This window comes from Portunus trituberculatus, chromosome 50 (genome assembly GCF_017591435.1).
Source record: "Portunus trituberculatus isolate SZX2019 chromosome 50, ASM1759143v1, whole genome shotgun sequence".
Classification (NCBI taxonomy): Eukaryota; Metazoa; Arthropoda; class Malacostraca; order Decapoda; family Portunidae; genus Portunus; species Portunus trituberculatus.
The window spans coordinates 7,768,490-7,794,943 of NC_059304.1; the positions used below are offsets into that span (position 1 = coordinate 7,768,490).

Here is a 26,454-nt window from a genome sequence, read left to right on the forward strand (position 1 = left end):
GGGGTAGAAGAAATTTTGGCGAGGTCTCGAAAGCTGGCTGGTAAGGCAAAATATAAAAATATTTGGAGAGAGAGAGAGAGAGAGAGAGAGAGAGAGAGAGAGAGAGAGAGAGAGAGAGAGAGAGAGAGAGAGAGAGAGAGAGAGAGAGAGAGAGAGAGAGAGAGAGAGAGAGAGAAGGGGGGTGGGGATGAATCAGGAAGAAAAGGAAAAAGAGAGTGGGATAAGAAGTGAAGCTATGGACAAAGAATGAAAGAAGGACAGAGAACAAGAAGAAATTCTATTGGAGAGTGCTAGACATGAGGCTGAGGAAATGGTATATTCAGGAAGGGGAAGGAAAGAATTAAGAGTCATGTATACAAACATAAATTGATTTATATCAGAAAGCTTGGAAGTGGGAGATTATATATTGGGAAAAGGATTGGATGCGGTATGTATAACAGAAACAAAGTTAAGTGAAGACATCCATGGACTGGAGTAGCAGAGGTTTTAAGCATAACAATTAGGACCAGTGGGAGGAAAAAAGGAGTATCATAGTAACATATGTGCTACCAAAGACTAATACATGCAGGCTTGATGTACATAAAGAAATGCAAAGGGAAGTGCAAAATTGCCTGGACAATATGTAAGGAAGGACAGAATAGTGCTACTTGTGCGAGATCTAAACTGCAAACATGTAAATTGAGAAGAAATGAATGCTAACAGTCATGCTGGACGTTGGGGGGAGGAAGTGTTACAACTGGTAATGGTTAAACACACTGGACCAATGGGTGAAGGACTATACAAGATATAGAGGGGAAGAACCATCTATGCTGGATTTAATATTCACAATAAAAATGGACCCTTGTCCAACCATCAAATATCATAGCCCAATGGGAAAAAGTGATTGTGTGGTTGTTGAAATTGAATTTGAGGATCAGAAAACAGTGAAGGACACAAACAAAAAAGACTGAATCATGCCAAGACAAATTTTGAAGGATTGAGAAGTTACTTTGGTAGTATTGATTGCAAGGCAAAACAGTCCAAGAGAAGTATGAAATATTCCTAGACAAGTATAATGAGGGGGTAAAGAGACATGTTCCCAAATACAGAGCAAAAGAGAGCAAACACACATGGTATAATGCTATATGTGCAAAAGCTAAAAAGCTTGGAAAAAATTAAGGAGACAATGAAACAAAGTAAATAGGAAGTAGTATAAAGAGGTACGAAATTAATATACGTATTTGAATAAGAAGGGAGGAAGAGAGAAATTTTGAAAAGGATGTAGTGAAGAAGAACCCAAGCTTTTTATAAGTACATAAATAGAAAAATGACAAACAGAGAAACCATCACTAAGTTAATTAAGGGAAATATATGAAACAACAGATGAAATGAGTGAACTTATGAATGACAGCTTGAAATCAGTATTTAACGAAGAGAAAGATTTCATAGAATCAAACAACCAAGCAAAACAGAAAATATTAAGAAACATCGTGGTGCATAAACAGAAAATTAGCAAACTACTAGAAAATGTGGATGTAAGAAAGAATATGGGGCCAGATGGAGTGTCAGGACGGACTGTGAGAGAATGTAAAGAACAATTGATGGAACCAATTTGGAATGCGATCGACAGCTCTCTAATACAGTACCCGCAAAGAAAAAGTTCCCACAAAAAATGCAAGTGAAATGTTCCCACACAATTAGAGATGTACTTCATCTTTGCAGTCCCAACCTTATGATTTGGGAGAGAAGCTTGTGGTGGCGTAAGTCACACCAGCCTTCCTCCCTCCATTATTTGTCAACACCTCAAGCACCAGTGTGCTCCCTGAGCCCAGTGAGAGAGGGTGTATGTTACCTTGCTCTTTTGTGGCTCAGCACACGAAACTTATATTAACTTTGGAGCCCTACCAAACGACTCCAATTGGGCATAAAAAGCTCAACATGGAAGAAAAGATCCGTGCTCTCACCCTATTGGAGCAAAGAATGCCTGGGAAACGTGTGGCAGAGGAACTGAGTGTGAACAGATGATCCATTTACAAGCTGAAAATGAGGCAAGCTCACACCCAACACCACACCACTACGGAAACTAGGCTCTGGGGGCAAGAGGAAGACTACTCCTAAGAATGACTGCATCCTAAAGTGTGAAGTAAAGAAAAATCCATCCATAACAGCAGCAGAATTAAAAAATAACCACCATGAGCTGTTAAAAAATGTCACGATCCGCACCATCCAACATTGTCTCCAAAAGAACCTTAAACTGCCCTGTCGCCATAATGCCAAGAAACTTCTGCTCACAGAAAGGATGATGAAGAAAAGGATTGCATTTAAAGAAATACAAGGACTGGATGCCAGAGCAGTGGAAAAAGGTGATGTGGAGCGATGAGAGCACCTTCCAACTTGTCAGGATGGGTTCCAAAGTGGTGAGGCGGCCAAATAATGTGTCCTGGTACAACCCACGGTACATGACTAAGACCGTGAAACACCCTGATAGTGTTATGGTGTGGGGGTGCTTTAGTGGTGCAAAGGGCAGGGGTGGACTGTATTTCCTCCCCAAAAATGTTACATTTGCTTGTTATGTGGGATATTCATGAGTGTGAATTTTTTATGCAAGATGGTGCCCCCATCCCACAGGGCTGAAAGTGTGAAAAATTTCCTGGCAAAAAATAATAATCCTCTGTTTGAGTGGCCTGATAATTCACCTGACCTTAACCTGATAGAAAATGCCTGGAACATGATAAAAGATGAGGTGGAAAAGTGTAGGCCCACCTCTATCCCAAAACTGAAGGACCTAAAAAAGTTGTGGGTTACTATGGAGGCCTCTTATTTCGAAAAACTAGCCACATCCATGCCTGAAAGGCTTGAAATGGTGGTGAAGAACAAAGGTAATATGACTAAATACTAGATGTACACATAAGAATGCAATAAAAGAAATGCTAGTTATACTTTCATGTATTTTTATCCAAAAAACATAGTGGGAACTTTTCCACTGTGGCAGCTGTAGAAGGGAAGGGACCAAGGGAATGGAAAGGATATACAAAGGAGGAAAAAAGACCAAGTCCCTAAATTATAGACCAGTGTCACTGACTAGTGTTGTGGGAAAGATCTGTTAAGTTGCAATTAAAGAAAAATGGTTAGAATACCTGGAGGAAAATGAAATAACAATTAACTCCCAATTTGGTTTTAGAAAAGGATGATCATGCATAACAAATTTACTAAGCTTTTATATGAGAGTAATAGATGAAGTACAATGGAGAAATGGATGGGATGACACAGTGTATTTGAATATTAAAAAGGCTTTTGATAGAGTACCACATAGAGAACTGAGGACAATGATGAGAGACACCCCCATCATGCTGGAGCACAGTTACCAGTGGCGTACCATGGGGTTCGGTGCTGGCATCAATTATGTTCCAAGTGTATGCTAACTATGTATAAGAGGGTTTGGGTAGCTACATAAATTTGTTTACAGATGACGCAAAACTTTTGAGAGTGATAAGGAACATCGATGCATGTATGGAATTGCAGAAAGATATTAACAAGATCTGGAAATGGAGCCAAAAGTGGAAATTAAGATTTAATACCAGAAAATGCCATATATTGGAAATGGGTAAAAATAATAGAAGACCTATGTGGGAATACAAAATGGGAGAAAAGACTAAAGTGAAAAGGAGTGAAGAGAAAGATCTGGGAGTGAATATACAAGACACCTTGACTCAAGAAAGACACATAAATGGAATATTTGCTTCAACATACAAGACTAAAAAATATCAGAGTGGCATTCAGTTACATGGATATGAGTATAATGAAAAGATCATAACTATTATGATAAGACCTGGACTAGAATATGCAGTAGTGGTGTGGTCACCATACAGGCACAAGGACATCAGGAAATTAGAAAGAATCCAAAGGACCACTATAAAAGATGGTATCAGAAATAAAAAGATCTCCCCTGTGAAGAAAGACTGAAAGAAATGGAACTACCAACTTTGAAGGATAGAGGGGAAAGAGGAGATTTAACAATGGTATATAAGTAGGTAAACTGTATGGAAAAAATAGATAGACAAGACCTGGTATCACTGACGGAGGATAGAGATATAAGAACAAAAGGATACTCCAAGATCATGAAAAGTCAGTGTTTGAGATAAGTTAGTAAACCATATGGAAAAAATAGATAGACAAGACCTGGTATCACTGATGAAGGATAGAGATATATGAACTAGAGGACTCTCCAAGATCACGAAAAGTTAGTGTTTGAGAAACATTAAAAAGTTAAGTTTTCCACATAAGACGGTTGACATCTGGAATGGATTGAGTGAAGAGATTGTAGGAGCAGAAAATGTACACAAATATAAGGAAAAGTTGGATAAAAGTAGATATGGAGGCAGGTTACTTTGACCACCACTCAAACTCTGTAATATGCATGTAGGTTGAAAACTAGGTAAATACACACTTAAAATTATCATTAAATACATATTTTGCTCCCATTCCATACATTACAAATATTTTTCTCATAATTTTCAAACATTAACTATCATTTTCTGTATAATTTTCAAAACCTTAATAATTATTATTAGATAGGATGGAATCAAAAGCTTTTCGTCTCGTCAACTCCCCTCCTCTGACTGACCGTTTTCAGCCTCTTTCTCACTATCGAAATGTTGCATCTCTTTCTATCTTTTATTGCAATTTTCATGCTAACTGCTCTACTGATCTTGCTAACTGCATGCCTCCTCTCCTCCTGCAGCCTTGCTACACAAGGCTTTCTTCTTCCTCTCATCCCTATTCTGTCCAACCCTCTAATACAAGAGTTAACCAGTATTCTCTCAATCATTCACACCTTTCATTGGTAAACTTTGGAACTCCCTACCTGCTTCTGTATTTCCATTTTCGTACGACTTGACTTCTCTTTTAAGAATAAGGTTTCAAGACATTTGTTCCTAGCTTTTGGCTAATTCCATTCAAATCTTTTAAGGAACCTGCAGTTCCCAGTGGGCCTTTTTTTCTAATACTGTAACATTTTGTTGTCCTTGGCAGGTCTCCCTCTTGTGTAAAAGAAAAAATGAAAAAATAAATAAATAAAATAAATAAATAAATAGATAAATCTTGTTAGTATCCAAAATAGCAGCACTATCATACATCACACACCTCTCCTTCCCTTGCCAATCCAGTTCCCAAGGCAAGTAACAACTCCTGGCCACCCTGTTGTTTGTACCACACCACACAGTATCTGAAAAACAAAATTCAATATCTAAAAGTCTGATTATGTGCATGATTTGACTAAAATTTCCTGGTGTAATTAGATTATTCCTTTACAGTAGTACATACATAAAAAGGAAACTGATCAAAAGCTCACCAAAATCTGCATCTAACTCTACATTTCCAAATATACATACAAAAGCTACAACTGCATGGCATCTTTGCTAATACTACTGTACATGCTTTGAAAATGAAATGTTATGAGAAAATAAGAAAAATAAAGAGGGCAAATAAATAAAATAAAATAAATAAAATAATGATGATAATAATAATAATAATAATAATAATAATAATAATAATAATAATAATAATAATAATAATAATGATAATATAAATAATAAGAGCAAGAACAAAAATATCATTATGCAATGATGGAAAAAGACAAAATCCAGAAACTCACTTGTACAAGAATGTAGTACCAGAGAGAGTGAATTTCAAAAATGTAACCAAGCCCGAACATGGAACAGAATACTCCAGAGAACACCATGCCACCAGAGAGGAACAGCCGCAGGTCCATTCTTTCTGCTACAAACCCACTGAGAGCCAAGACATCAAAATAGTTACCGTAAGTTAATGAGGAAAAGATGACTGTACATATAAATATATAAACAAGCAAATACAATTCACTGTAAATGACACTGTAACACTAGGGAAGATGACAATAAGGGGAAGACTGCTGGTTATTATACAGTGATCATATCAAATGAAGTACACTGAACTGCTGCAAAGAGATCATTATGTTCTAGGGAAAAAGACTGAGAGGGAAACCTTGTGTATCATGCTCTGGAACAACATCTATTATAAGATTTTATAAATCATTCATTTAGCCCAATAACAATGTTAGTCATTGTTAGTCACTTTCCCAAGCTTGATGATGCTTAAAACTGCACCATAAACAATACATATTTCCATTAATCTATATAGCCATTTCACTTGTTATATATTTATAATTTTGCACTTTTCTGTTATGTAGCAGGTCTGTCCCTAAGAATTATACAAACCATACCTACTCTTACCTGAAGAACATGACAAAAGCATAGGTAAACAGGAAAGATGAGTCCACCGTACTTAGAAGAGTAGGTGCATTTTCATTATCTGGGGAAAACAAGGATAAAAAAAAAAAAAAAAAAAAAATAGTAAAAGAAAAAAAATAATTCCTTTGTGTACCTTATGAAAAAATGTAATAGGCAAATCAATTTCATGTCAATATCACCCCTTTCCAACCCTTTCTAGCAAGTTTTTGCAGCTCACCAAAAGGCTTCCAATCACACCAGTAGGTGCCATTTCTAGTTTCATTCACAAGTGTACAGTTTTGATAGAGCACATTCTTCACCACAGAGATGGGCTTGCGAGACATGTGGTAGCTGCAGTATATAAGGAATGTCAGGATCCAGATCCATGATGAATATCTGGAAATACACAAATTTAAAGTTACACAATTTTTCCTCAAACAGAAATGCATAGAAATGAAGAAAACCTAATTATTATCATCAAGTACTATACATACATATTAGTATCATTATTATGCACATATCACAATTTCTAACTTTATATACATAGATATGAACAGAAATTTCTCAGTTATGAAGGTTTCCTACACACACACGCCGTCGCTGAGAGAAGATGGCTCGTCTCTGGCTGCGGACGGGAAGAAGGAAAAAACCTATGGTGTTACAGGGCCCGGGTAACTCTAAGTTAGTGTCTTGTTAATGTCCTACTGTCACTTAGTGTTGAAAGTGAGGGATATGGAGAGTGATCCCTGAGAGGAGAGTGCGGGCGGTGATTGTTTTGGCCGTAATCAGCTGACGATAACAAAAATGGCGTCTAGACAAACTAGAGACTTTGAAAGTTTTATTACTACGCCAAAAGGACTGGAGAAACTTGATATGGATGCAAGAATCCAGGCACAGGAAAGTAAGTTCTTAAACATTTTGTCAATAGAAGAAAAACTGGATAGAGTTCTAGCCGAGAATGATTCGTTCAAAAAAGAGATCTATTGTTAACGTTAGCGAATAAAGAGCTATTGAAGGAAAAAGTAGAGATAACATAACATAACATAAATAATAGGATAACAAAGGGCCACCAGGGCCCATCTAGGTTATCCTGTGTCAGTCGCACAGCGACCTCGTCATCAGTACTTAAAGATACACTTACAAGTACACAATACATTATATACTAATTCTAAATATTTGGCCCATTAACAGGGCTAAGTCCTGCATCGAATTCCTCTACAATCTGTAATCCCCATACATGGGGATCATGTCTTGTTTAACTATAGTAAATTTCTTATAAAAACTATCATGCAGTGCTATACATAATTATAAATCTAATAAATTTAAGTGCTTATCTAATCTGTTTTAAACATTGTCAAACTAGTGCTATTTACAACCGTCTCTGGCAATGCATTCCAGAAGTCTACCACCCTATGACTAAAGAAATATTTTCTTATATCTAACCTGCAGCCTTGCTTTCTAATCTTCCTGCCATGATTTCTAGTCCTACTTCCCTCCTCTAAGGTAAAGAAAGATCTCACATCTATGTAGTTTGTATCTGAGAACATTTTAAATAACTCTATCATATCCCTCTTATACATCTCCTCTCAAATGAAAACATGTTTAATTCCTTTAATCTATCTCTATACTCCAGGCGCTTTAATGCTGGTATCATCCTAGTTGCTCTTCTCTGAACTGCTTCTAACATGTTGATATCCTGCCTATAGTGGGGTGACCAGGCCTGTATGCAATACTCTAAATGGGGCCTAACATAGGAATTATATAAGCTACGCACCACTTCCTTACTTTTATAACTAACATTTCTATTTATAAAACCCAGGATCCTATTTGCCCTATTTCTTGCTTCTAAACATTGCTTTGAAAATTTCATAGTCCTGTCTATCACTACTCCTAAATCCTTTCCTTCCTCTACTGCCTCTAGCCAACATCCCTCCATCTCATAGTTAAAGTTTGTGTTGTCTTTACCTAAATGCATAACCTGACACTTTTAGAATTAAACTCCATCTGCCACCTGTCTGCCCATGCTATCAGCCTGTCCAGGTCTCGTTGTATTCTGTAATTGTCCTTTTCACCCTGTACTGCACATGCTATCTTAGTATCATCTGCAAACTTTGATACTTTGCTACTAATTCCTATATCTAAATCGTTAATGTACACCAAGAAAAGAAGAGGTCCTAGCACTGATCCTTGGGGTACCCACTAACCACTTCCTTCCACTCAGACATTGCCCCATTTAATACTACTCTCTGTTTCCTATCAGAAAGCCATTCACTAATCCAATCAACTAACCTACCCCTATCCCATGTAGTCTCAATTTGTACACTAGCCTCCTATGCGGTACCTTATCAAACGCCTTGCTAAAATCTAGATATATAACATCTATGCTATTTCCATCATCTAACTCCTTGGTAATATATTCTAAGATATCGAGCAAATTTGTAAGACAGGACCTCCCTGATCTAAAGCCATGTTGGGTATCTCTAATTAATCTATTCTCATTTAAATGCTCCCAAATACTACCCTTAATGATTTTCTCTAGGATCTTACATACTATACTAGTTAAACTGATCGGTCTATAATTATTCGCATCATCCTTCCTACCTTTTTTAAATATTGGAGTAACATTAGCTAACTTCCAGTCCTGTGGTATCTCAGCAAACCTAAGTGATCTTTCAAAGATTAACTTAAGTGCTTCAGAAATACTGTCTACACCCTCCCTAAGGAAACAATGTGAAGAGAGAAGGCTAAACTCATGGAAATGGAGATAAAAATATCCGAAGGGGACTTGAGGAAGGAGGAATGCCTTAATCTAATTGATACCAGGATGAAAGAAGTGAACCATGAACATCAGGAGTTACAAAGGTCGTTTAGGGAGATAGTAAAAAAGCAGGAAGAGGAAAATAAAGGGATTACGCATGTTATGTTAGGTTAGGTTATAGAGGGAAATGGTAAAGGCACTAAAGGAAAATGAGTATGTGGTGAGAGATATTGCTGAAAAGAAAAAATGTGTGATCATAATAGGATTGAGGGAGGAAACTAACAGGAACTGGCAGGACAGGAGGGATAAGGAAAATGACAGGATTAAGTCTTTACTGAACAAGATCTCTGTGGAAGAAGAGGACCTATATGCTGAGGTAGAAGAAAGTGTGAGATTGGGAGCTTTTGAGGAAGGCAAGAATAGACCATTAAAATTGAAATTAAAGTCTCAGGTGGCAGCGGAGGCCTTGTTGAGGAGGGCTTGGAAACTTAAGGACTCTGAGGAAACCAAAACAATTTACATAAGAAGAAATATGTCACAGGATGAGCGAATGGAAATGAAGGAGCTTGTAACTGAAGTGAAGGAGAGGAATAACAAAAGAATAGAGGAGGAAAAGACCAAGTTTTTTTTGAGGATGAGAAATGGGAGGCTAAAGAAGTGGTGGATAAAACAGGCGGAATAGACATTACATGGAAGAATGAGACTCAGGGAGTTAGACTATGAGGAAAGACTGAGGAAGCTGGGTCTGACCACATTAGAAGAGAGAAGAACAAGAGGAGACAAGACAACTATGTATAAATTGGTGAACAAGATTGACATACTGGACAGAGAGTTGATAAAGGTGACCACAAGTAATCATCTCCGAGGACATGGAAAAAAGCTAATAAAAGACATCTGTCTAAATGACGTGAGAAAATACAGTTTCCCGCATCGTAGCATTGATAAGTGGAATAAACTGAGCAGTGATGTCGTTGATGCGGTGTGTGTCAATCAGATGAAAGAGAGATATGACAGGAATGGACAAGGAGACAGGACACAGAGAGCTTAGCTCGGGCCCTGTAATACACAAATAGGTAAATACACACACACACACACACACACACAATTAGGTAAATACACACACACACACACACACACACACACTATGAGGAAAGACTGAGGAAGCTGGGGCTGACCACATTAGAAGAGAGAAGAACAAGAGGAGACATGATAACTATGTATAAATTGGTGAACAAGATTGACATACTGGACAGAGAGTTGATAAAGGTGACCACAAGTAATCATCTCCGAGGACATGGAAAAAAGCTAATAAAGGATATCTGTCTAAATGATGTGAGAAAATACAGTTTCCCGCATCGTAGCATTGATAAGTGGAATAAACTGAGCAGTGATGTTGTTGACGCGGTGTGTGTCAATCAGATGAAAGAGAGATATGACAGGAATGGACAAGGAGACAGGTCACAGAGCTTAGCTCGGGCCCTGTAATACACAAATAGGTAAATAGGTAAATACACACATACACACACACACAATAAAAAAGTCTGATACTGTTTATGATACACTTCAAAACCCATAACCCTATAACCACAGCTATCTTCACTTTGCTGTATGTAATTTACATCATGGAAATAAACTTTCAAAATCATGAAAATTGAAAAAAAAAAAAAAAAATCATATATGTAGAAAATCTGTACACTTTAATAGGTAGTGACCACCTCACTTGTGTATTACTAACATCTCGACCACACCACACCATAGAGGTAAACCAGTAACTGTTTGAACTTAAAACTGCTAATAACCCATGTTCACAAAAAAGAAACTGAAAAATATACTTCACATGCACTAACTTAGTCAAGTATGGAAGACAAAGATGTAATACATATTATGGTTATTTATAAAAAAAATCCACTTCACTTATGACCTAAAGATTGTCATCTATACATGTGCCCTTTGGGAACTACCAATAGGCTAATGTCCCATTGGAACTGCACTCAACTAGATCACAAAATAACTATAGAATTATGTACATTAGCATGATATGAAGGTGACAATTTATAATTTCACCCAACTAACAATTTTCAGATGTAGCTTATGTTTTTCTGGTAAGAAATGCAGTGAATTGATTGATGCTCTACATAATTTCCATCATAAATGGATAGTTTTCAAGCTATGACTCTTTTCAATTTATGTCTAGCTCTCATCCCTCATGATCTTGGGGGATCTCTAGGAAATTAGGGATTTTGTTTTGGGTGGGGAGGTACTAAATTGAGGTTATAATGTTGGGTTTGGTTAGTAACCTTTGAGGGAGTCCAGGGGAGGGCCATAGTTCCCTGGGTAAAAAGTTATAATGTTGGGTTTGGTTAGTAACTCTTGATTGTTGGCAACACTAGATACTCACCAATAACAAAACAATGCGCATGACAGCTGCTACTGCCATTGTAATTTGTATTTTCAGAGAATTTTCAATATATCAACCAACTATATATCTAACCAGATAAACATAAGCCACATCAGAAAATCGTTGGTAGGGTGGAACTATGAATTGATCTAAGAAAGGGGCCTAAGTCTAAGTAAAGAAAAATATCCCTATGTGTATTAAAGAGGCTGGCATGGCACTAGTATTCATGCAATGAGACAGAAACGTTATAAGTATCTACTGTCAATGATAGGTGCTACTGTGACACGACTCAACTCATCAACTGGATCTCAAGGTCAGGAGATGACATAGTAACAATCAAATGTTTGTATTAATAAAATAACTAAAGGGCAAACAGCTCTTGTCATTAACTTTTGCATGAAATAGTAAGGATCTCATATGAATCATGGAAAGCAATACCACACAGTTAAGAGTCAACAGAATTAGGACAGTGGTATGCTGGACTGAAATTTCCTTGACCATCCATAGGCTAAATGTTACAACTTTTTGTAGAGAGCATTTTGTCTGAAAACTGATGTTTGCATAACTAGAGATGACAACAATACATAATTTTTTAATCTCTGTACTCTAGAAAAGAAATACCGTACCAAAATATATCAAGCCAAAACAAGCATTATAATCATAAGAACAAAATAAAATAACTAAAAAAAAAAAAAACTTTGAGCTCCTAGATTCTTTCAAATACAAATTTGAAGAACTACATGAAATTCCAATTAAGCTAAGATTATATATCAACCTACTCATGTAAATAATAAGAGAAGAAAATGAGAACCTAACAGTCAGGTGAATGCTATCTCTTACATTAATTAATGCTACCTCTTGTCCTAAATATTAACATCAATAACAAACAGGAATGATTATGCATCCATGAAACTGATTTGTCACAGATATTGAAAATCTTTAGTCTACTACAACAGTATCTTGTTTTGCCTTTGAGATTTGAAAGAATTACTAGGGCACAACAGAGGGATGGTGAAGATTTAGTATGAATACAGGTTCAAAGTTTTGCTGTCATAATTAATTAGCCATCACAACTATGATCAAGCAAATAAGACAGGCCTACAAGCCTGTTCAAGGATATGTGGGTGATGCAGACTTATTATCTAGAAATATACCAAATTTCCTCTTATCTAAACACGGAAATTGGTATTATTGCAGTTTCAGCCAATACACCACACGTAACTATACACATTCTCACGATCTACATCACACTTCTACGAGCATTTCTAACCCCATTTTACCCTATCGGAAATTAGTAATAACTTCAGCACAAGCCTTCAAATGTGCAGTGTTCAGCGAGTTTTCTCTAAGTACAGCGAGCTGTGGCAAGCCACGGAGCTCCATCACACTCAGAAATGAGCAGTACACTGACTTGCATTTGTTTCTAGCTGGGGTTTGTGGGTAACTGCTGAATAGGATTCTTATTGTGTCTATAGGACGTGCCACCACCTCTTAACACCACGAGCTGCGCCAATGGGAATTTGCTATATGTTTTCGTAGGCGGGGCACAGCTGGGCAGACAGGTGCACAGACATCTGTGTGCGCAGTTCAGCCATGGCCACCAGTGACACTAGTTGTATAAAGGTTGTGAATTTGATTACTGGGAAATCATCGCTCCTGCGATGCAAGTCAGTGTACAATCGAGAAGAGGACCAGCCAGGACCTTCATCCTTTCGTTAAGGTATTGTGAGGAGGGGTATTGATAGAGATAGGGCATATTGTGTGAAGCTATAAGAGAACCGGTGTGGGGGGAGGGAAGCTGTCCCAAAGCAAGGATACGGTAGGTTAGGTTTATGTTAGGGTTAGGTTAGTGTTGTAGGGGGTCCTCATGTACTCATGAATTTTGTGATTTTCCTTTTTCTCTTAAAAACGGGTATTTTTTCCTTAGATTTTTCGGACCCCCAAAATTGCCTAATTTTTGCTTTCCCCACCCAAAAACCACACTTTCCCAGGAGGTCCCCAAGCTTGTTAGACTTACGGAAAAAGAAATTTAAGATAAGGTGTATTGGCTCAAACTGCAAATTTACCCAGAAATTTCTTTAGATTTTTTTTAACTCATGTTTCATTTATTTTCATCCACCCACAAATCCCCAATTTCCCACAGATCCCCCAAGCTTGTTTGCTGGGTTTGGAGGGGTTGGACAGGGAATGAGGGAGCAGATTTCTTGGACTTCTTATCAAGACATACAGGAAGGATAATAATTCAATTATAATTTTCTATAGCTATATCCTAAAACGAAAATACAAACTACACGATAAACATAAAAAAGGCATAATTGGGGATATATGATAAACTTTGAATCTACAAAGATATAACAGCAGGAATGATTAAGCAACTAGCAGTAGTAACACCTATAGGACTCCAAATCTCCTTGATTAAATCCCTACCCTCATGATTCATCGCCTCCCATTCCTTCCCCTACCACTTTACTTCCTCACGATGAGATCAAAATGTAATTCAAAGTTTCACCCACTTATTTCACAACTCGCTCATTCTTCCTCACTGTTTACAGTCATGTCTTCAGCATTACCAACACTGCGTACTACTCAGTGATCACGCCTCATCTCCATTGGTACCGTGTTCTTTGTTGACATTTCAAGACAAGATGGAACAACAAACATACGCATACGTGTTCTACTCTTACTTACAGGGTTTGTTTCTTCCTGGGAGGTACCGTCACGCAGCAGCTTGACTCGATGGCCTGTATGCTTAGCGGTAATTTGCCCATTGTGTTCAGTAAAACACCAATTTGATAATAAAAGTAGCCCCACCCACAGAATATTTCTCTTCCGCACGCTGCAGCTTTGCCAGTGACGTGAGTACTGAATTGAGGCATTGGCCATCGGCTGCCAGCAGGGGAGACCACAGCTGAGCGCGGCTGACCTGCCAGATTCTCCAGATGGAGAGATTACTTTTCAGACCATGAAAACCTTGGCACTCAATGCCTGTATATGTGTGTGTGTGTGTAATTTCACCTCGGTGGCCTGCTGGTCACCCAGCCAGTCTTCCCCATTACGGAGCGAGCTCAGAACTCATAGACCGATCTTCGGGTAGGACTGAGACCACATCAATTGCACAACACACCGGGAAAGCGAGGCCACAACCCCTCGAGTTACATCCCGTACCTATTTACTGCTAGGTGAACAGGGGCCACACATTAAGAGGCTTGCCCATTTGCCTCGCTGCTTACCGGGACTCGAACCCGGCCCTCTCGATTGTGAGTCGAGCGTGCTAACCACTACACTACGCAGTGTAATTCACTGTTTGATCTGCTGCAGTCTATGACGAGAGAGCCAGACGTTACCCTACGGAACGAGCTCAGAGCTCATTATTTCCGATCTTGGGATAGGTCTGAGACCAGGCACACACCACACACCGGGACAACAAGGTCACAACTCCTCGATTTACATCCCGTACCTACTCACTGCTAGGTGAACAGGGGCTACACGTGAAAGGAGACACACCCAAATATCTCCACCCGGCCGGGGAATCGAACCCCGGTCATCTGGCTTGTGAAGCCAGCGCTCTAACCACTGAGCTACCAGGCCGAGTGTGTGTGTGTGTGAGTGTGTGTTCACCACGGTCGCCCACTGGTCACCCAGACAGCCTTTCCCATTAGGGAGCGAGCTCAGAGCTCATAGACCGATCTTCGGGTTTGAATTTGTGTCCGACGACCGACATAAAGTTGTACAGTACGTACGTACACCTACACACACACACACACACACGGCCCGGTAGCTCAGTGGTTAGAGCGCTGGCTTCACAAGCCGGAGGACCGGGGTTCGATTCTACGGCCGGGTGGAGATATTTGGGTGTGTCTCCTTTCACGTGTAGCCCCTGTTCACCTAGCAGTGAGTAGGTACGGGATGTAAATCGAGGAGTTGTGACCTTGTTGTCCCGGTGTGTGGTGTGTGCCTGGTCTCAGACCTATCCCAAGATCGGAAATAATGAGCTCTGAGCTCGTTCCGTAGGGTAACGTCTGGCTGTCTCGTCAGAGACTGCAGCAGATCAAACAGTGAATTACATTCTCTCTCTCTCTCTCTCTCTCTCTCTCTCTGATTAGTTTTTCATCTCACCTAATTGTTTATACTTTTATTGATCCTTATAATTTCTTGAGTTGACAAAACTAAAAAAAAAAAAAAAATGTAACAATATCGCACATAGTTCATTCATGACAAAATTCGTTAATTCTTTACTGGTCCCGTCCAACTCTTTCAAGCATGCAGGCAAACTTTCAGTGTAAGTGCAGATTGTTTGGTGCTTCCTTTCCACTACTGGTGACTTACTAAGTATGTAGGTGAATAATCTTAAGGTGCTGAACCGTCTCCTCTCCTCTCTCCATCTTCCCGTCTATATGCTGATTATTTTTGTACTATTGAGGAATGGTTCTGCTTACCAATACAAGGTTGGAGTGGGTGAAGCTTAGTAAAGTGTCTGTGTCTGTTGGTGTAGTCAAAGAAGCTTCAGCCTCACTTCCTAATCTAAGAGATAAGGGTTAGCGTCACTGTAAGAAAGTTTTGATTAGGGAGGTGGCTTGGCCCATGAATGAATTAAGGCGTCCATATATGACGTCAGGGGACTTATCGGTGAACTGCCGTCATGTTTCCAGCGATCTTTAGCTAACTACTTCTCTAAAACATCTGATGTGACATTGTTTTCTCTCTATTTTCTAATCCAAATCACAGTCTCCCAGAGTAAAGAGAATCGAAAAAATTCGGTTTGTGTGAAAGTATATTGGCTCCAGTTTTATATAGCATTGTCAAAACGGCATAGCATTCGAGGACAAAGAAGGAAGAAACTGATCATGAAGATATAGAGCGGTGGATAAAATAAACAAGATTTACTTACCACTTGTATCTCCAGTGAGAGGACAGTGAAAATGAGACGTTAGTCGCTGAGCAATACTTAGCGAGCAACACAACCGGAATTCGCGTGTGCGTGACCTCAGGACCTGCTGATACTTCCTTTCCTCGTCCTTCTTATTCCAAGAGCTGAATCGGTTCGTGGCAGCAAAATTTGTGACGGCTGATAACCTCTTAATCACTAGGGAATATTTCCAAAGTAACCATTAATAGCCTACACCATTCCATTCCTTTAACACTGTTTTGTGTTATGTGCAGACGAGTTTAAATGCCGTAGTAGTGAGGTGCTGCCACTCTCATGGGTGCGAAGGTCATCAAAGACTACACTCAGCAAAGACTATACTCAATATAATACGAAGACTTCTCACATTCGGTAATTAAAAATAGCCTATGATTTTACGTCATTTTCTGATGCAGGCTTAGTTTGATCATGTAGTGTCTTAGGTAGCATGGCTCAGCTGTGTGGATAACGAACGGACAAAGGATAGTCCATAATTTTTGTTCATTGATGAGCTTATCAGTCTTGCTATTCCTTGCCAGTGGCGATAATAGTTGTGGCTGAGGAACCCAACATTAAGTCAAACTCATCATAAATTTTGACGGTTCGTAGATTTTACTGGAATGTGCTCTATTTCACCAATAGTATCTAATCATTTAATCTGAAATGGACAATTTATTCCTCTTGAGATTGATATCAGAGTTTCAAACTTTGCTATAAAAGCTAACACTCTTGTTCCATAACTGTTCTCTTTCGAGTACGTACATAAGTAAGAGAGACAAAGTTGTATAGGGAAAGAAAGCTTAACAATTCAAAAAGATTTGTGGGATTCCCTAGCGTGTTATCTAACTACCAAAGAAAGTTCTTGTACAGTATACTAATGATTAAGTTTTTCTATTTATATACTGAACCACCATTTTCTTTTTAATCTATTTGATACTCTTAGCATCTTTGTAAGAATACCATTATACGACACGTACTGAATGTTTGTTTACCAACTCGTTTCTCTCTACTTTTCACTTCTAGTAGCTTCATAAGCAACACTTATCACGTACAGACGGTCTCCATAACTAAGAACACTACTAACCTACTCCACAGAACGCGTCATCACAGAGCATCCATCAGAACCAGAAGGCTTATCAGAGGTCTGTCTCAGTTCCCGAATACCGAGATCATGGGGCACACGTGATGATTACATCTGTCGAATTCACTTGTGGTTGCACATGCACCTTCTCCTTCATCATCGTTATACCTCCTCCTCTTCCTCCTCCTTATCATCATCATCATCTCTCTCTCTCTCTCTCTTAGATGGAGATTAACATGGCATTATTTAGGGAGGCGGTGGCGCAGTTGATAAGGTGGTGAGCGTGGGATAGGGAAGACGTCCGCGTGTAGGTTCGAATCTCACCTCGTACAGCCTTTAAAACACTTCGCCGTTTGTCGAGTGGTTTAAAGTTACCTACATGTCACCATGATACTCAGGTTCTAGGTAGTTACACCGAAGATGAGCTTGGGTGGTGATATGGGCCCTAATATTGGTACTACTATAAATAAAATTGCCGGGGTCACTAATGAGCGGAAGCTGAACAGCGCTTACTACATACTTTTCAACTGTGCATACAGGCCTTACCGTAAAAAAAAAAAAAAAAAAAAAAGAATTACTTAAAACTGAACATAATCTCACTGCGTCACAAGGCAAGCAGCGGTAAATACATTCTCCTGAAGACCTCCCGAGAGAGGATGAGTATCTATCTAATCACCTTTATCATCCTCCCCCACTCCCCGGCCGTGTAGCAGATAACTTGTAACCAGGAGTGTGAATCGCCCACACACAAACACGATGACAGCCCCGCAAGAGGTGTATGAGTGCCGCGAAGGGCAGGCGTGATCGGGGCGTGTGGGTTGCCTGATCCCTGCCTGTTGTGTTATCAGGTCATGATATGTCACTGCTCTGGTCAGTGTCGCTGGCGGTCAATCTCAATGGCGGAGACAAGGTCTGGGGGAAGTGAGAGGCGTTATCATGAATATGATTGTGGCACATTTAGAAGTAAATGTAGAACACTTAAAAAAAAAAAAAAAAAAAAAAAATATATATATATATATATATATATATATATATATATATATATATATATATATATATATAGTTATTGGCTAACTATGGCACTTTTATCGAGGTGCAAGATAATACAGATAAATAACAAAATTGCTAACAAACCTCTCTGTGGTTCATAACTCGTCCAAGTCATATATATATATATATATATATATATATATATATATATATATATATATATATATATATATATATATATATATATATATATATATATATATATATATATATATATATATATATATATATATATATATATATATATATATATATATATATATCCCAAGAAAAGACGAAAAAACCGCTCATAATTCCTCTCTTCCCTGCCATTGACTAAGATGTACTGGTAGAGATTTGAGTGACTTCACGGGATCCTAAGTAAGTGAGTGCGGTAAGACCCATCACATACCAAGCTAGCAGCAGCATCGCTGAGGAGATGCCACTTGACTTACGGTCATTCACTTTTTGTCTCCTCAGGATGTCATTTACATAACATTAAAGATACCAGGCTTCATGAAGGCCAACTGACATCTGATTAGTGAATCCCAGGAAGAAGAATAATGGAAAAAAAAAAAAAAAAAACAGGTTTAGCGTAACATTATTTTTTCAGGGGATGTTAACTTTAAAGTTAACTTATGTTAAACTGCGATAAAGTTAACTTTGATAGAATAACAAAATAAAATGTCTGTTTCCATAATCTGGTTAATAGCAAGATATTCTACGATAACAGTCATGTCATTCAGATCGGTGACGTTCATGTTGTTGTCAAGTGTATGGGAACACATTTGCTTCCTGAGACTAAAGACGAGTTACCAATAGAGGCCGTGATTGTCTGTCCCGTCCTTGCATGCATTAACATGCTACCATCATGAGGGGCGAGCCAACAAGGGTAAAAAAAGGACAGTCTATGGGGCCAGATAGGCCAGGAATTTATTCTCTGAGGAACACTGGAGGACACATTTGTGCTTCCACGGAATTTGTACAGTCGTAAAGCACACATTATTCTCTCCCGTCAACAAGAGTGCTACAAGTGTACTAAATCAATATTGAAGTTGCCTAGTAAAGGTAGTAGAATGGCAGTATAAAGTCTCCAGGCAGAAAACTATTAGCTGCGTGGAGACCCGTAATGAGTGTCATAGGTTCAGAGGTCTTTAAATTCTTTTTAACAGACAGCTTTCTTCACAAGCTCCAGGGAAGATTAATGTAATCTCACAAAATATATCTTTCTCCTCAAGTATCTACTGAAACAGCGACAAATGGTAATCATATACAAATGAATACAAATGTAACGTAAAGTTTTACAGTCGGAATCACGAGATTAGTCTGTCTACGACATCAGCACTGGACACGTCACCGCCCTCGCACATAAACAATCAGGGCCATCAGTATGGAGGCTCCTTTACGACCGCGACACCCTGAAGGCGAAGGCTTGGTTACTGTGGGAGGAAGGCGGAGGGAAAGAAGGAACAAGAGGCGTGAGGTTCTTAGGAGTCAGCCAGCAACTCTCGGCCATGTGCGCTCTCTCCTTCCTTTCTTTCCATCTGCCTGTCTTCTTGGCAGCCCCGTGTAAGGTACAGCACTTGCATAAATTCTCCAAGCAAGAATCTTTTGTTTGTGTCTTCGGTGATGTGGTAACCAAAACAAACCACAAATTTAATTAAAAAGAAACGAAAATAATGATGAGTTGTCGCATGAAATATTTTTTTTTGTCTTGTGGCTTCATATATACGAGGAAACGCTTACAGGGCGTCGTCAGGCTTAAATATGCCATGGATGAGAATAATACTTACATGCCGATTCAAAGGAGAATGTGTAAGGAGTTTAAAGTGAAATCAGTGGATTACGCTGCATTAATACCATTACATTGGGAAGAGACAGCGAATTTGGAGTTACAAAGAGATATATTAAGGTTTAGCTAAGAAGGCGGAGGAGCAGCACTCGCTAATTACTCACAGGAGGGCGCCATACAAAAATAGAGGAAATGGAGAATACAAAAGATTATTATTTATTTTTTTTTAGGAAAGTTTCATCTTAATAAAAGTCAAAAAAGATTTAATCAGCAGCAACAGTGATTATACAAAGACCTGCAATACTCTCAATAGAAATAGTCCTTAAACTAATGATTACTAGTTTTATATAAAAAGCATGATATTGTGTGTACCAGGACGCCGTTAAGCAAATTAAACACACAGACAAACACGCACACACACACACACACACACACACACACACACACACACACACACACACACACACACACACACACACACATACACACATATTACAACACATTTGTAAGGATATCATCCTTACATATAACAATTAACACGAATCTCTCTCTCTCTCTCTCTCTCTCTCTCTCTCTCTCTCTCTCTCACCCGTGACCAGGCGTCTCTTTGATTGGGTTAGCAAGGCAGGGTGGTGGCTGACAACTAATTTCAGTGATTCACTGAGCATAGCCAAATAATGATTTGGAGTTTATTTCTTGCCGGTCTCCTTTTAGTGCTTGAGCAGCGCCTTGGCGAGCACCTCTCTCTCTCTCTCTCTCTCTCTCTCTCTCTCTCTCTCTCTCTCTCACACACACACACACACACAGACACACACACACACACACACACACACACACACACACACACACACATGACGGGCAGGCGGAAGGCAGCGTATTGGTGTGTGAAGTGCAGGATCGCCCGTACGAGGAGAAGCGTGTCTATCGACCGGACACACACTTGACAACACTGCTCACCTTTCTGCTTGTGAAGCGCTAACATACTCGTACGTTGCAGAAGTTTACTTTATTCCGTGCTACTTACGAATAAAGCTGATAAATTACCCGAAATTCAATCGTGCTGATATTAATTTTTTTTTGTTTGTATGAAACTAGAGAATAATCGAACGGTGCTTTTTATCTAAAAATCTATTCACGATTTAACCAGACTCAAAACGGCAAACCGGAAATACAGACCAATGTGACCATTTGTTTGTCCAGGGTGACGGCGCTGCGCGGGGCGAAGGAACAGGGACTGGGCTCCCTGACGATCGTCTTCAATTGCAATCATAAATTTGGCGCATCTCTTTTCTTGTGACTGACTGAGCTCCGCAGGAGTGGAGTTGGAGGTGTCGCCACACCATGCTTGCTGTGCGAGTCCCGAGGAGGTGCCACCAGCTACAAAGCGTTGAGCCCGGGGTGCCGTGGCCTTTACGATGGAACTCTGTGGGTTCAGGACAGCTCTCTGCCTTTACAGTTATTGTTCAAGCTCCATCACTGACTGCACCCACCTGGAGCAGTCTACTGATATCTTACGGCGACTGATCTTCGCCAGGGTCACTTCCGTCTGCTGCTGACCATGTGGAGGTAAGATTTTTTCAAGTATTAATGACAAGCATATTCATTGCTTTATTTGTGCTTATGCAAACTGCATATAAAAATATCATTTGAAATTAATATATAATAAAAGTCTGCACGGCAGACCGGAACAGTAAAAACTGCGTATAAATGCCATACTTGGAGTCACTCTCATCACCAGCCTCGCTCACCCTCTGGAACGGCGGCGTGCTGGGCTAGTGCACGGTAGGCGGGGCTTGAGTTCTACTTAGTTTACGTAATACAGCACTCCTTCGCAGGAAGGCTGTGTGGCGTCTCGGCCAACATATTCATGAGAGGAGGTGGGAAGGGATGCAAGTAACAACCCGCCCACCCACCATACCAACGCGACAACCAGCGGTGGACTGCTACACGCCACTGACTGTATACAATCAAAGAAGCCACCGCCATCGCCGCTTTACACCAGCAAGACGCAATTCGGAGCGCCGCAGTAAATATCAAATAGAAATATTTGTATGCTGAAATGCTTAAAGAGATATCTTTGAAAAAAGAAAAAGAAATGAGCCTCTAAACTCTTAGCCGCTATTACTGAATAATTTGGAGATTCACGTCATAAGCTTATCGCGTCCAGTGCAGTATGGGACAAATACTTAAATTTTCACTCGTGAATGCCTTTTCCGGCTACTTGTTTCCACATGTACAGTCCATCGACAGCTCCATGTGTCAGCAACACAAGCATCGCACGTCACTGCAACACACTCGGTCCTTCACCATGGCCAGCAACCCACAGGTTTACACACACACGAGCTTGTCTTACATCAGTATAGAATGTACTTGTGTGTGTATATATGTATATATATATATATATATATATATATATATATATATATATATATATATATATATATATATATATATATATATATATATATATATATATATATATATATATATATATATATGGCTGTTTCTGGTATATTAGGTTGTAGTACAAACGTTTAGATAATTCAGAATCATGCAGTATAAGTAAGAATATGTGGAATTTTCGCTACCTGCCAACCAACGGCACACCAAGGGAAAAGATCGTACAAAGCTGGGAGTTGACTTATGATATAATTTGTTTTGCTCGTTGATTAACTGACGAAATTTTTTCACCAAACAGGAGATGATTTATATTGATTTTAGTCAGCCCATTATAGAGCTATTTCATATAATCAACTAATTTATGTTGACTTAATTCAAAATAATCCATAGTGTTCTCGTTCTTGAATCACATCAACTACTGTGTCCTGTTCACCAGTCTATAATAATCTATGGATCAGGTAACGTCTGGCAATGATGAAATTGAACTCCAAGCTGAGTTAGTCCCCAGGTAAGCTGCTCGTCCCTCAGCTCCTCGGCGCGGCTCCTCGGTGATGCCGTCCTCTTCTTTGCCCGAACCTCAACAATAACGGCATGGCGCAGGAGCCAGGCGTCCAGGGCCCAGCCAAGAAGAGCCTAGGATGTCGCACGAAGCTATCACGTTACTCTTGACTTCCTAGTGATGCGAGGAGCAGGACTGCAGCAGCGCGTCGCTCTCTGACGGACTCTTGATAAATCCCTCCAAGGCTAATTCCTTGTCGATGATGCCCCCAGCTTGTTGGGTATCTTGGTCTTGTTGCTGATGGTCTCCACCTCCTCCTCCTCCCCCTCCTCCACCGCCTCCACCACTACCTCCACCACCTTCTCCCCCTCCTGCCACCATCCCGTGCTCTACTGTCTGTACCTGCCGGAGATGAAGACACTCAGAGACATATTGGTAGGATAAAGAGAGGCACTGATCACCTGACAGGGAGTGTGGGATATAAGGCAGAAATAGGATACTGAATACTGAGCTCAAACAAATTAGAAGTTCAGTATGTGTTTAGATTTTTATCTGAAGGACCTCATAATTTAATAATTTACTTTAGAATCTTTGCAAAATAGTACGACATAAGTCGACCATAAACGGCGACCATACTTTTTTTTTTCAGGAAACGCGACTGAATAAATTTAGAACTGAATCACAGCGTGGACGTAAGCGAAGCAGTTACTGCAACAAAACCACCACGCAGGTAAACATTCAAGAAAACAAAAGGTACAGAAACAATTGAGAACGAAAATAACTCGGCAGAAAAGAAATAGAAAGATAAGACGAGGACAAGAAGAGAACAAGACAAGGAGGAAGGAAAAACAACAGAGACAAAGAGAAAAAAAAAGTTGGGACAGAAAGAAAACACTAAAGGGAACAAACTGAATCAAGCAAAACTAAATTAAGGCTTCGTTCATCTATATCATGTGTTGCTTTTTGAGGTAAGTTAAGGGAGCGCTGGGAGATCAATATGAAGTAGCTCAAGGGGGGAATGGCTGAAAGGTGGTGACAAAGGGGTGGGGCTAAAGAAGGGCTTCCAGTAGGACATGATGCTGCATCCTGGAACAGTGAAACGAGAGTGAGTGACAGTGAAGGATAGTACTGGACATTCACAGGATAGCGTCAACCTAGCTTTGAACTCTGAAAGAAAAAGATGGTGAAGAAAACAACGACAGACACGAGACTCAGAACACCTCGCGCTGATTCCTTGACCTTCATGGATGAGAGAGAGAGAGAGAGAGAGAGAGAGAGAGAGAGAGAGAGAGAGAGAGAGAGAGAGAGAGAGAGAGAATCACCGCCCTAAAGCAAGTAAGGTAATAATATATAACACCACCATTAATACTGACTTCTTCGCACGTAAACCTGATAGAAAATGGAAAATAAGGACACAGGACAATATTCCCTGTCTTTTCAAAACAGCACAGAAAGAAAGCGACATCCACTCTGAACAGAAGAAAAGGAAAAGATCGCAAACAGTCGCAATCCTAAGTTTGTTTTCTTCAAATATTTTAAGATCCTTTCCTCTGACGTTCACACTGCAGTCGAGGTCAGAAGCTGCGAAACACGACACTCAATTCTGTGTTTTTTTCTCCTCACATCTCTCTCACTCAGTGCTTTCTTCGATCTTAAATGTTGAAAATCAACTAATTGTCAAGTTTCGTAAGATTCTCAACAGATGAGAGAACTTGAGACTGAGGTAAAGTACGCCACACAGAATGAGAGCAGGAGCTCAGTACTCAACTTCTGACAGCGACTGTACATACCACATGATAAATCAATACATTTCGTCCTGCATCGTAATATATATATATATATATATATATATATATATATATATATATATATATATATATATATATATATATATATATATATATAATTTCAGACAGACAGAGAAGGATGGAGAGGTGTGTGTACTGCTGGAAGGGAAGGGAAAGGAAGGGAGGATGCAACAACAACGGCAAGGACGAAAAATAAGAGAGAGGGATGAGGGAGATGACAAGAGGGAACGAGGGAGGTTTGAGTGAGGGCTGAGGGAAGGAAAGGGATCAACTATCATAAAAAAAAACTTTGTAAAAACCTTAGCAATATTGCAATAATAACGATGATGACAATAATAAAAATAATAATAAAAAAGAAATAATAATAATAATAATAATAATAATAATAACAATAATAATAGTAATAACAACAATTATTATTATTATAATAACAATAATGATGATAAAAAAAATAATAATGATAATAATAATAATGATAATAACAATAATGATCATTGTTATTATTACCATTATCATCATCATTATTATCGTAAATATTTTCTGTCAAATCATTTCATTGAATAAATTAACATATATATATATATATATATATATATATATATATATATATATATATATATATATATATATATATATATATATATATATATATATATATATATATATATATATATATATATATATATATATATATATATATATATATATATATATATATATATATATATATATATATATATATATATATATATATATATATATATATATATATATATATATATATATATATATATATATATATATATATATATATATATATATATATATATATATATATATATATATATATATATATATATATATATATATATATATATATATATATATATATATATATATATATATATATATATATATATATATATATATATATATATATATATATATATATATATATATATATATATATATATATATATATATATATATATATATATATATATATATATATATATATATATATATATATATATATATATATATATATATATATATATATATATATATATATATATATATATATATATATATATATATATATATATATATATATATATATATATATATATATATATATATATATATATATATATATATATATATATATATATATATATATATATATATATATATATATATATATATATATATATATATATATATATATATATATATATATATATATATATATATATATATATATATATATATATATATATATATATATATATATATATATATATATATATATATATATATATATATATATATATATATATATATATATATATATATATATATATATATATATATATATATATATATATATATATATATATATATATATATATATATATATATATATATATATATATATATATATATATATATATATATATATATATATATATATATATATATATATATATATATATATATATATATATATATATATATATATATATATATATATATATATA

At 37.8% G+C, this 26,454-nt stretch overlaps 2 protein-coding genes across 7 annotated transcripts in view; both read right to left on the reverse strand.

The window, feature by feature from the left end:
* Positions 1–14,293, reverse strand: part of LOC123499669 (glucose-6-phosphate exchanger SLC37A2-like) — a 31,598-nt gene extending 17,305 nt beyond the window's left edge. For both annotated transcript variants that reach the window (XM_045248029.1, XM_045248028.1), the window contains exons 1-5: positions 14,090–14,293; positions 6,484–6,641; positions 6,249–6,327; positions 5,633–5,768; positions 5,122–5,203 (exon numbers count right to left, since the gene is read on the reverse strand). In XM_045248029.1, the coding sequence (XP_045103964.1) occupies positions 5,122–5,203; positions 5,633–5,768; positions 6,249–6,327; positions 6,484–6,641; positions 14,090–14,277 (643 nt within the window). In that variant the 5' untranslated portion in view covers positions 14,278–14,293. The remainder of the gene's footprint in view (positions 1–5,121; positions 5,204–5,632; positions 5,769–6,248; positions 6,328–6,483; positions 6,642–14,089) is intronic.
* A 5,030-nt stretch (positions 14,294–19,323) lies between these two features.
* Positions 19,324–26,454, reverse strand: part of LOC123499502 — a 134,073-nt gene continuing 126,942 nt past the window's right edge. For all 5 annotated transcript variants that reach the window (XM_045247550.1, XM_045247549.1, XM_045247552.1 and 2 more), the window contains one exon: positions 19,324–23,507. In XM_045247550.1, the coding sequence (XP_045103485.1) occupies positions 23,280–23,507 (228 nt within the window). In that variant the 3' untranslated portion in view covers positions 19,324–23,279. The remainder of the gene's footprint in view (positions 23,508–26,454) is intronic.